Source organism: Aulonocara sp. 'chitande type north' Nkhata Bay, linkage group LG6, assembly GCF_057382095.1.
Source record: "Aulonocara sp. 'chitande type north' Nkhata Bay isolate Kocher_YH1m ecotype deep benthic linkage group LG6, A_spYH_male_GT1.1, whole genome shotgun sequence".
Taxonomy (NCBI): domain Eukaryota; kingdom Metazoa; phylum Chordata; class Actinopteri; order Cichliformes; family Cichlidae; genus Aulonocara; species Aulonocara sp. 'chitande type north' Nkhata Bay.
Window position 1 is genome coordinate 14,677,167 of NC_141349.1, and position 11,840 is coordinate 14,689,006.

General features: G+C 39.5%; 2 protein-coding genes across 2 annotated transcripts; one reads left to right on the forward strand and one right to left on the reverse strand.

Annotated features, from left to right (window-relative positions):
- Positions 1-1,458: 1,458 nt before the first annotated feature.
- Positions 1,459-3,685, reverse strand: ubl5 (ubiquitin like protein 5). The gene is made up of 5 exons (XM_086295132.1): positions 3,497-3,685; positions 3,134-3,197; positions 2,111-2,194; positions 1,989-2,026; positions 1,459-1,736 (listed from the first exon to the last, which is right to left on the reverse strand). The coding sequence occupies exons 2-5, from the start codon at positions 3,187-3,189 to the stop codon at positions 1,693-1,695; spliced, it is 222 nt and encodes a 73-aa protein (XP_086151258.1). The 5' UTR covers positions 3,190-3,197; positions 3,497-3,685; the 3' UTR covers positions 1,459-1,692.
- Positions 3,686-3,707: 22 nt separating this feature from the next.
- Positions 3,708-11,414, forward strand: pin1 (peptidylprolyl cis/trans isomerase, NIMA-interacting 1). Its single transcript, XM_086295131.1, has 5 exons — positions 3,708-3,866; positions 7,525-7,607; positions 8,378-8,486; positions 8,562-8,672; positions 10,633-11,414. Exons 1-5 carry the CDS (start codon positions 3,809-3,811, stop codon positions 10,740-10,742), a joined length of 471 nt encoding a protein of 156 aa, XP_086151257.1. The 5' UTR covers positions 3,708-3,808; the 3' UTR covers positions 10,743-11,414.
- The last annotated feature ends 426 nt before the right edge of the window (positions 11,415-11,840 follow it).

Here is an 11,840-nt window from a genome sequence, read left to right on the forward strand (position 1 = left end):
CTTCAACGTCAAATAAGGTAAAACTTGCCTTTTATTTTTAAAAATGATTCAAATTCTTGTATTGGCAACAATTTGGAAACGATACTAGTATATAGGGATTCTAATTATCACATTTGACGTCTTCCCTTATTCAGCAGTTGTTGTTTGTCTTTCCACAGCTGTGCACGACTGTCCTCTCATTCTTTTCCTTCTTTGATGCAGTTTTAGTAAAAGGTTTACATCAATTGCCAGAAATGTCAGTTAACCTAGAATGACTGTTGGCTAAAGCTCTGAAGTGTTGGGACAGACAATATTATCCATGTCCAATAAGACTGAGTCTATAAGTAAGTGGTTTAGGTCTCCATGGCAGCAGGACTTCGCTCTCACTTTGCCAAAAGTGCTGCTTCCACTTCAAACATGTTGGATGGCTTTGTTCAGTGCAGACATGTTCTTACACACCAAACTAGGAAAATGTTTGATTATGGGCCTGGTTTTGTGCCCACATCTGTGTTGTAATGCTAAATCTAAAATCTAAAACAGAGTTGCAGGCCATGGCACTTCTTTGTAGTAGCAGCATTTATTTAGCTGCAACAAAGGTCAAAGTATCAATGCCACGGGCTTCCTGACATGTAGAACTGCAAAAATAGTTTACACAATAGACCTTTTATGAATTCACGCTGATGCAGTGAATACAAGCAGGTGGTTTTTGTACTATAGCTGTCTTATCTGATCAGTACACTACAGAAAGGTTTCTAAAATAAAAGTACATGTTAGATGCACAAAGGTCTTATAATTTCCTCTGAAATGTGGTCCAGTACCAGAGTAATGTGGTAAAGAATGGTTTAACATATCGAGGTTAAACATATAGTGTACAGGGAGTTTTAGCGCTCATACCAATTCCCCCTGGTTGCCAACCCCAGCTCACAGTCTGAGAACCGCTGCCAAAGCTGATTAATCAGTTAGTATCACTTTTTTAAGTCAAAGGACTTTTTTTTTGTTGAAAACAGCATTTGTGTAAATCGAGCTTCTGCAACGCATATATGCGATAAACTCATTAGCTATACTGGTCTTATGTACAGAGGTAAAGCTACGACTAATTAAAAGTTTGTGGAGGAGTTGGAGCAGAAGGCCCCTAGAAAACCTGATGGTCTCTATTTGCCTCCACTGAAATTATTCATATACATCCCCACGTGAATGGTGTTGGATGCACAGCCATAGGCAAATATCATTGCCAAGATCCACTGAGAAGTTTGTAAGTCCCATTGGCACCAATTAATCCCTTCTACTTTCTACCACCAACATCAAAAGCAACTAACTCCATGTTTTTTTACATGCTTTTGCCCAACACTTTACCTTCATCCAGCAAGCTGGAAAGCAAAGAGTAATTTGGAGAAGAGTTAGCGATACATAAGGTTTCCCAGTCTCACCCAGTATGAGAAAATAATTAATGGACAACAAAGACCAGCACTCACTCTCACAGTCAGGTAAATATCAGTTTTATTTCCAAAATATCAAAAAACAAAACAAAAAAAACCTCAACGTCTCTTTCACAAAGTAATTTGAGAGGAAAAATTAAAACTTGTTGCTGTGTGAGAGTCGCTCTCGCTCCATCATGTTGTGGGAGACCTTCAATTCCAGCGGCGCATGTGTGTTTGTGTTTGTAGCAAGAAACATCTTTACATCTGTACATCTGACTCGTAGTTCCCCTCTTGCTTACTGGTAGTACAGCTCAAGGTTCATCCCATCGTGGATTTCATCTGGAGAGTTTTTGGTTAAGTACAACAAAAATAATCTTGATCTTTAAATCAAGAAAAAAATAATTTTTTTTAACCGATTTAAACAATTTATGGATACATTTATGTTATGGATCATTGTGAGTGCAATAAAAAGAACTGCAGTTGTTCTGTGAGGGTGTAATAATGTCATGGTCATTATCATTATTAAATTAAAGGTAATCTAACTAAAACCACATAAGTATAACTACAGGAAAAAAAACCTTTAAAGGATACAGTCACCCAGAGACACGTGGTCCTTGAATATGGTGTACCTGTGGAAAACAAAGGACAACATTTAGGTCCAAATAGATGAGCTTTTGTCATCAAGCACATCAAATCCCATTTGAGCAGCTCACCATTTCTTTAACACGATCTTATCATGCCGTGTTCCTGTCTGGGCAGCTATGAGCTTCTTCAGATCTCCGATGGTATCCTCAGAGCTGAAACACCAAAGTTAAGGAAGGGCAGTGTAACAGCTTGGAAAACATCCAGAGTGTTAACAAATGCGTGGTTAAAAAAATCTGAGCGTTGTCTGCTAATATCATTTTGTTTCTTTTGATCTGCAGATGGACGGCGCAGCAGCTTTGGACGCTCTGCTTTCCTCAATCAAAACACACGCAGGATGGCTAAAGTGTTCTAGCTAAACTGGTCCAACTCTCTCTGTAGCCCCGTGACAGACTGCTCCTGAACCCATTATAGGCAAAACACATCTAACACTTGATCAAACAAGATCCCTTCAAGCTGCGACACCTAGAAGTTACTGAAAATCATCAGACTTTTAGCTGATTGTCAAGTGGCGTTCATTCAAGTGGTATTATATCTGCTGTCAAGAGTTGGCAAGTGGGGGCAAGCACCATTTTTAAGCATCATTTGATGATAATAAACATAAATAGCGTCATATATTAAAAGGTAAAAGAACATGAAAGACCAAAATGTAAGACACTGACGTTTTAAATAAAGTTCACTTACAAGCTGAAATCTCAAATATGACTATTATAATCACCCACAGACTTGCAATTGTGGGATTCTGTATTAACGGAATGAAATAAGTCATAAGAAATGCCAAGATAAACAGTGACACTGAATTTTAGTCTTATAACATACTCTAGAAACTCATATGTTAATAGATTCATTGTAAAACTATTCTCCACACCATTCTATAATATAAATGAGCTTTGCTTGCGTCTTCAAAGTAAGTCCATACTTTCAGAGCAGGGGTGCGTTGAAAGCAGATGCAGATGAATGCTGTACTGTTAAAAATCCTGACTTATGTTAACTCATCTCAAGACATCCCAGATGTCTGCACCTAAAACATTATTTTGACGTGTATGTTGAGAGACAATATTCAGCATCATTTTCAGAGTTTCAGCAAAGGATACTTGCACTTGACCCGGACTTTCTTGCCTAGACGGTCGTTGCAAACCACTTCGATCATCTTTACGTCTGCAGAAAAAAGGAAGAGATGAGACAACGTTAGACAAATGAAGGTATTAGATGATAAAGTAGGTGATAACCATAGTGAGTTTGTTTTATAGAAGACGCGCTGGAAATCACAGGCACAGAAATCTACTGAAATCAGCCAGGTTGTTTTGTTTAGCTAACGTTAGCTGTTGCTCACAACACCACGTTAATGTAACAAACGGGACTTATATTTAAATACACTCATGGGCAGCTTTATGTGTTCAAAATTCGAAACATTATGATACCGTATAAAAACCGCACGTTGAAGCTGTCATCCTTACCTTGAAACGTGCAGCAGAAAAAACAATTATTTCCTTCGCTGATATTTTCTGGAAACCTCTCGGTCCTGCTTACCGTAAAGCTGGTTTAGTTGCGAATTCGCCTTCCTACCAATCAAATGAGGACTACGATGATTGGCGCTCTCACTAGACCTATCAGAGAACAAAAACCCCCACCAATGGCGGACCTAATACTGGAAACAACTTTTACCATAAACGTCAGGCCAACTGTCGTAATCTGCCTAGCTGCAGCTTGGTTCGTCACACGGCTTCTAGATTGAAATCAAATTTGAAAACGCTGCTGCAGAAAGCAACATGGCAGACGAGGAGAACCTACCGCCCGGATGGGAGAAAAGAATGAGCCGCAGTTCAGGTGATAAAACACGAGCCAAAAGAAGCTAAGTGTCCTAAATAGTGAGCTAAACTGCAGTGTATAGTGAACTTAGCTCAGTAGCTAGCAACCTCAGCATCGTGCATTAGTGCTGAAACGAGGTTGGAGTGACGTGTTTAATCATTGCAGTCTAAAAGCAGCGAGGGGTTAGTCGCTGCTGTCATTGTCTTTATTTAATTGTGGCGTTTTCTCAGCTTGTTTTAGGCACTTTAGCTTCATTATCGCGCCAAAGCTGATTCATTCAACCTGGCTGCGGCAGGGCCCTGCATGACGTCAGCCCGCCCCAGCACCTCACCTGCAGACTGAACGAGTCCCAGCAGTAGGACGCTTTTCAGAATGCTAAACTTATGCATCCTCTCTCCTCCCTCCTCACGTGACACAGTTTATCGTCATAGCTCTCGTGCTGTGGTGTTTTGTAAGGACCAGTAAATTCTAATACAGCACAGTTACACGGAGAAACACTGTAATATTTAATATACAGTTAACCTAAATATTTTAGCATCCCTCAAGGAAGCTAATTACTTAAAAAAGAAAGAAAAACAAAACAGTTACTGTGAGGTGAAAATTGCTGGGGTCGTTGCTCAAAGTCTTAAAACACTTTTATTTAATTTGTTTTTGTTTAATTTTGCATTACCTAGTTACTCCTTGGAGAAAGTAATTTCTCGTTATACTTTGCGCTACTCCACCGCAACATGACTGACAGCATGTTGTGATGCATTATAAGCCTTAGGCTACATCCCACACAATGACAAAAACCCCTATCATAACGGAGGCTGTAAGATTTTTTTTTTTTTTTTTTTTGTAGTGATAACACGTGGCAAAGTTGAAAACCAACTCAAGGAGCCTTCAGACACACACTGATTCTACTGTTGAAACATGTACAGGTAGAAATGGAGGCTGAGCCTGATGGCTCATCACTTCCTTTATTACCTGTTGGGCTCTGGCTGCTGACTAAGGGTCAGGATACACCGACTCTGGGTTCTTCACCGTGAAGATGTTTGTAAAAAGATGTTGCATTAACAGTATACTGCAGCAGTTTCTGCTCTGGATGCAGTTTGCGCTTCATGATCTCATCCTTTCATTCAATGAAATGGCAACATCACCACTTCTCAAATGTTGTAAACTGCTCCACCATTTTCCTCCTCCCTGCAAAAATCTGAACTCAGCTGACAGCAGCACAGGAAGAAAACTGCTGGTTTGATTTTTTTTCCTCTCTTTTCGTTCAATCTGCCCATTGCTGAGATAATTGAAGAACCTTTTCAATGCAAATAGTGAAATGATGTAATGCAGTTGCTGAAATTAGTACAGTGATATGTTACAGTGCTGCCTGTCTTGTTACCTTGTAGCCTGTTATATCAACGACTAATAAAGATAAGTAAGGAAGTAGCAATAACGCAAGTAAATAAATCAAAGGTAAATATTTGGAAGATATAAAATAAAAAATACTAATATTTTGTTTTTGTTTTTTTTTTAGCATATCTAAAGATGGCTCGAGAGATTTTTTTTTTTTTTTTTTTTTTTTTTAAATTGGCCTGTTAGAGATTTGAATGACTTTCAGACTGTGAAGGAGAAGCTGCTTTAAGCTTTGAAATCGTTCTTAAGTGAGGGCTTGTGTGGGAGTCTGTGAGTTGGACAGGTGGCCCAGCTGTGCACCGTGACTCACTGTACACTGACGATAAAACCACAAAGTTCTCATTTAGCAACAGCAGCTCCTCCATCGACACGTACCTCCTTCACATCTCTCTGAGATGGCTAGGAAGAGCTGTCTCCTAGTGACAGTGCTAGCAACTAGTTGCCAACTAGTACTGGACAACAAGCTAATTGCTTTATATGAAGATGGAGCCTGACCAGAGGAAGAAAGGAGGCATGCTTGAGTCATGGAAAGCACCCAAAGCATATAAAAGCTGGGCAGAGCCACTTTAATGTCACCCCGTGGTTTGTGGGCACCAGCTTTGAAACTTGCAGTGTGGCAGTTGGGCTTTCACCATCTTGGTCTTATGAAACCACACATGAAAATGTTAGCACTGCAAAAGAGCCGATCAGTGAACATTAGCGGTAGCAGGGTTGTGTGTCAGAGCGTATACCATTTAGCAGTTTACCTGGAAGTCTTTATTTGCAAAGATAAAAACAGTCGGGTTTCATGATGTTGGACTGCAGCTTTAAGGTCACATTTGGCCTAATAAATGAATCAGTGGTCCGTGAAAACAGTCTTAAAATAAGAATTACTTTTAAAACAGAAGAAACTGTATAGTTGACTCAGTGTTTGTTAAGTACAATCGAATCCTAAACTAGAGAAAGGTGCTTCTTTTAAAAGTGTACGGCCTCAGCAGCATTTTTTTTCCTTTTACACCTTTTTGCTGAAAGGCCGTGAAGGATTCAAAGGTGGTTCTTCTATGAAGACATCCTGCGATATTTATTTTCTCCTGTGCAGATGGCCTTTAATGTCTAATATAAAAGGCTTTGCTCATAGTTGTAAACTCACACAATAAGCTTTTTTTAGTCAGTTTGGTTATTGTGGCTTTTTGATAGCATCTCTGATGCTTTTCTCTCATTACCTTTATTTACAGTCATGGCAGGAAGCAGTTTGGTTGTTTTTTTTTGTTTTTTGTTTTTTTCTTTTTAGCAGCTCACAACAGTGGCTTACACACATCATCAGTGATCAGCTGTCAAAGAAAGGTGGACATTTAGCAGCTTAAATGATGGCTCTAAGGCTACGTTCACACTGCAGGCGAAAGTGCATCAAATCCGATTTTTCTGACCCTGTGCGACCCATATCCGATCATGCTATGACAGTGTGAACGGCGCAAATCCGATCTGGGTCACTTTCGTATGTGGTACTGAATCTGATACATATCTGATGTTTTAGAAAGCGACTGCTGTTTGAATGGTCATGTCGCATTAAATCCGTCTTTTACGTCACCGACACAAGACAGACGCCAATTATCAGCGCCGGAGAAGCGCCCAATAAGACATCGCGAACGCTTCCTGGCCATCCCGTGTAGATGTCAGTGAAACTGTTGGGAAGACAACGTTGGAGAAACGTGATTATTTTATTTGTACTGTATAATCTGCAGATTCTGACAGAAATCTGCAGCTATCCTTTGAAGCACCGCTCCTCTCTAAAACAGCAATAAGGATCATTATTAAGTTATCTACATTATTATGTAAATAACAAAATAAAGTCCGAAGTCTTTATATTAAGGGCCATCAGTCAAACAATACTGTTTGCTCTGGGTCTAAACAGAGCGCGTTGTGTGTGACGTCTTCTTTTGCGCATGCGGGCCGCTTTGAGCGTTCACACTAGAGCGCGTTTGCTGTCGCGTTTTATTTGTAGTGTGAACACGCAGACAAAAAAATTGGATTTGATCAAAAAATCGGAATTGAGCATCAAGACCTGCAGTGTGAACGTAGCCTAACTCTCAGGTGTACTCCAGGATAACTTGTTAGGTTCAGCGTCGGCCATCCCTGTGTAAAACTCAAGTCTTAGACATTTTCGTGTGAAGTGAGGCCAGTTGCTGTAGCACAGTATCCTGTACTGGGTGAATGGGTAGCTGCAGAGTCCGTGTTGTGTTTACATGTGTTTAAAAAGATCTTAATAAAGCTTAATGAATTTACTGGTTCTCTGTCATTACTTCAACAGGCAAAGTGTACTACTTCAACCACATCACTAATGCCAGCCAGTGGGAACGTCCAGTGGGAGACGGACGTGGCGAGCCAGATAAGGTTGTGTGTAATGTTTAGTTTAGTTTTTTTTGTTTGTTTTTTTTATGCACGTGATGAGTCAGTGCTACTTTCCCTAAAGAGGTACTGAAACACGTTTTACACGGCATGTTCAGATTCCAGCTAGGGTACTGGTAATGCCTGCAAATTATTTATGATTCGACAACTATTGTGAAAAATCATTTTGGCCGGGGGATAGCGTTCTCCAGGATAACATTTGAAATGTTCCTGTAAGACATCAGGGAGCTGCCTGCAATATGACACGTATGCATTTAAATAGTGATAGGAGGAACGGTGTAGAGAAATGGAATCCAGTCATTAACAGTATTTAATATTTCACATGATTATTAATAAAGACTCATGGACAACTGTGTGCTTTTACTTAGCTAATGGTTATCGTCATTGCTGATCAGTATGTATCTTATCTTATCACAATACTTAGTTATGAAGCAGACAGGGGGGAAAAAACCATCAACAGCACCACCTGGTGGACTGAAACAGTAATTAATTTTATTATTCTAGGGCTAAGCAGTTTAGTTTTTTCTTTTACACTTGCGACTTATGTAATGTTGATTGGTGTTCTTGTATGTTCATGACATCTGGTGGAAGGTCAAAGGAAGAACCAGTCAAATGTAGTTGTAGGGCTGCATGACTTGCTGTAAAGTTGAAATTCTGCCATCCAAATTGTAAAGTGGTTCTGATACTCCAACATCTGGAGTGTTAACACACAAATACTGATATATTTGTATATGTATATATTTTTTAAAATTCAGGTACGCTGCTCTCATCTCTTGGTGAAGCATAATCAGTCGCGTCGTCCATCTTCCTGGAGGGAACAAAACATTACACGATCTAAAGATGAGGCCTTGGATTTGATTCAGAGTAAGTAAGGCAGCATGGAGAGGAGATTTTACGAAGTCTGATGAATGCATTTAATATCTTCTGTCTTCTGTGCAGAGTACATAGAACAGATCAAGTCTGGACAGGAGAAGTTTGAGTCCCTGGCATCTCAGTTTAGCGACTGCAGCTCCGCTAAGAATGGTGGAGATCTGGGACTGTTTGGTAGAGGTATGCACGGCGTGATGTCATTCTCTGTTCAGTGCAGTCTCTCATTCAGCATCTCCTTCATCTGTCTTTCTGAATAAAACAAAATCCTGCACATAGCTCTCCATCAAGTGATCAAACATTCAGTGCATGAATAACTGATAGTAGTGACAAGTTAAACCAGCAGTTTGTGAGCACAGTTTAATTCCATATTTGTCACACGTTTCAAACATCAATCCCTAATTTCCCTCGGGATTAATAAAGTATTCTGATTCTGATTTTCAATATGAGACAAGGATAACCAGAGTAAATACAGAAGTTGCAGTTTTTACCCCTCGGCCGTAAAAAGCCGATGTGGTATTGTCGTCACTCCGCCTGATGCATGGGTGGCATGAATGCACAAGTTTGTGAATGCGATAACTCAAAGCAAAGTTCACACTATAGGTGTATCTCCTAAGAATCTTGGGCAAGTTCAAATTTCATTAACCTCAACCTAAATGTAGGGCTGCTCGATTATGGCAAAAATGATAATCACGATTATTTTCACTGAAATCGAGATCTCGATTATTTGACGATATTTATTTAACAATAACAATGTATTGAATAATGACTTTAAAAAATAATATAAAATAGTGTGCAAATACTGATAACAGTGCAAATGTTTGCAATATAAAAATTAAATGAAAAATGTAAACATCTATGTTTAGTGAACTTTGCAGTGTTGGCCTGTGGTGCAGCTACCACACTGTAGCAGAGTTTACACACTATGTCTACTTGATCCACATCTGACTCTGCGAACCCATAATGGTTTTTTGTTTTGTTTTGTTTTTAACCTCTCTTTTCAACCAACGGCAGTCACTCTCCTCTCCAAATAACTTCTGCTTAGCTTTCCGAGCTTCCCTCGGGTCCTCTTAATTGTTGTGACGCGTGTTCGAAATGCAGAGAGGTGCGCTCGATTTGCCACACGGAGCAGCGCGAGAGTAAAGCACGAGGGAGGGGCTAATAATCGGCTCAGTCATTTTTAATGATCGTTGAAAGCCCAGATCATAATCGTGATTAAAATTCGATTAATTGAGCAGCCCTACCTAAATGTCAATATTAGAGGTGAAGTTTTCTGAAAAATCTTGTGAATGCGATAAAGAAGGAAGTCTCAATTTTCAAATTTATACCATAGGAGCATCAGCCACGAGGCTTTAAGGCTTTAGGGGTAGCACTGGTGACTGCCAGTTATTTTAAGTGATGACCTCATTTATTATGATCATCTGAAACACCAGCAAGTCCACCTCTGAATGTAGCTTTGTGTTGAGCTGATCTGGCCATTGGTTCTTGAAAACCCTCCAATGTGGCTGAATTAAAACATTTTGCAAAGAAGAGTTGGCCCAAATTTGTCCACAGCGAAGTGAAAAAGATTATTAGCAGTTATTACTAGCATTTGTTTGACCTGAAACTGTACGTTAGGCTTGTAGGAGCTGTTTTTGTGTTGTTACCTTTGTGTGCCACTAGGGGTCACTTTTTGAATGTTTATGGTGTCTTACTTAAGGTATGCACAGGTAATTATCAGAGGGTGTTGTTGTTCGGAAGGAGCAAACGGTTTGTGACACGCTGGAAACTAAGAGAACTGTTGAACAACAAATGCAACCAATTGAAAGCATTAAAGGTGTTAAATGGGCAAGATAAGCACAGCTGGATTTATTGGATTTTCTCAAGTTTCATTCATAAGAGTGGCACCGCGTCACCCCCGCCATCGAACACCTAAGTGGCTTCAAGTGTAGGCTTAGCCTGTACAAGCCTGTTATCTAGCTGCACAAACTCTGTAGAACTGAATAAAAGAAATTAATGTAATTAATCATGTAAATGAGCTAATATGTCATTAATATGAAATAGTCATACAAATGAATGATTACCTATAGATGCACGTGCTGATGTGCATCATGTTGTATGAGTTTTTATTTGGATAATGGCTCAGTGTGTGTTTCTGCTTTAGGTCAGATGCAGAAGCCTTTTGAAGACGCCTCCTTTGCTCTCAAAGTGGGAGACATGAGCGGCCCTGTTTTTACTGACTCTGGAGTCCACATCATCTTACGCACTGGTTGACAAGAAGACTCCACACGTTGTACTTTCCTCTTCCATCATCAAGCACACATACAAAGTCTAACCCAGTCAATCCTGCAGATTATTTTAATGGCACATAGCACCCCAGTAAACAAAGCTTAAAGCCTGCATCGCATCATTTGAGGCAGGATCCGTTTGTTCCAAGCACCATTAAACTATTATTCTTTAAGATCTTTTATTAACGATGACAGTGCCTGTTGAAGTGACCGCCCTATGGAAACTTTCATATGAGTGAGGATTATTTAAAGTCTACTTAGTATGTGCATGACTTCTAAAGGACCACTTACTGTATGTTTCCCTATAAGATTTCCCATTTCCACTGTATGTGTGCCAAAGCAGTTCCTTAACTGTTTTGGAAAATAGGTTCAAATACTTTCTAATATTAGCAGCATCCCTGCAGATGGAGAAAGCACTGTTGTTCTGAGTTTACTAGAGTTAATCTTTGTGTTTTCCATTATTCAAAAAATGGAATTATTTCTTTACACAATCCACTCTGAAAACGCATGATTTCTGGCCTTTGGATATGCCTTGATGGCACCGCTGAAAGCTTGCAGGTTTTAACAATAATCTCCACAGCTTTTAAAACCATCAATGTTCAGATGAACTGTTAACACTGTTGTGTCATTGAGGCAAAAATAAAATCTCCTTTTGTAAGTCTGGTTTTTGTTATTTCCATGATTTAACCACCTTCAAGCGTTTCCAGTTTAGAAACTCTTTAGGAAGAGACAGGAAGTGACTAAAGTGTAGATTGTATATCGGTTTTAAACCTCTGATCTGGTGTTATGTGTTGGGTCTTCAAAACAGGTGTGTATAGATCCTTAGTTTTTGTATGCGAGGCTTTTCTTTTTCATAGCCTATAAAAATAAAGACCTTTCAAACGTGAGCAATGCAGCGCATTAAAGGAAAACTACTTCTTGCTTCTCATCCCAACAAAGGACATCTATAGGGGAAAAAAGGTTCCAAATGAAAAATATTAAAGGACAAATGGAAACAAACCGCATAAAACTGATGTAATTAAAATCTGTAAAAGCTGCTGTCAAATACTCATATTTAGGCTGTCATAAAGCACAATAATAGACA

What these genes read in the sequence shown, in the direction of transcription:
- pin1 (XM_086295131.1), top strand. Translation starts at nt 3,809, where the DNA reads ATGGCAGACGAGGAGAACCTACCGCCCGGATGGGAGAAAAGAATGAGC. An exon ending in AAGAATGAGCCGCAGTTCAG is followed by an intron (nt 3,867 to 7,524) that starts GTGATAAAACAC and finishes TTACTTCAACAG; the next exon opens with GCAAAGTGTACTACTTCAAC. An exon ending in GGCCTTGGATTTGATTCAGA is followed by an intron (nt 8,487 to 8,561) that starts GTAAGTAAGGCA and finishes TCTTCTGTGCAG; the next exon opens with AGTACATAGAACAGATCAAG.
- ubl5 (XM_086295132.1), bottom strand. Translation starts at nt 3,189, where the DNA reads ATGATCGAAGTGGTTTGCAACGACCGTCTAGGCAAGAAAGTCCGGGTC. An exon ending in AAGATCGTGTTAAAGAAATG is followed by an intron (nt 2,027 to 2,110) that starts GTGAGCTGCTCA and finishes TGTTTTCCACAG; the next exon opens with GTACACCATATTCAAGGACC. An exon ending in CCACGTGTCTCTGGGTGACT is followed by an intron (nt 1,737 to 1,988) that starts GTATCCTTTAAA and finishes AAAACTCTCCAG; the next exon opens with ATGAAATCCACGATGGGATG.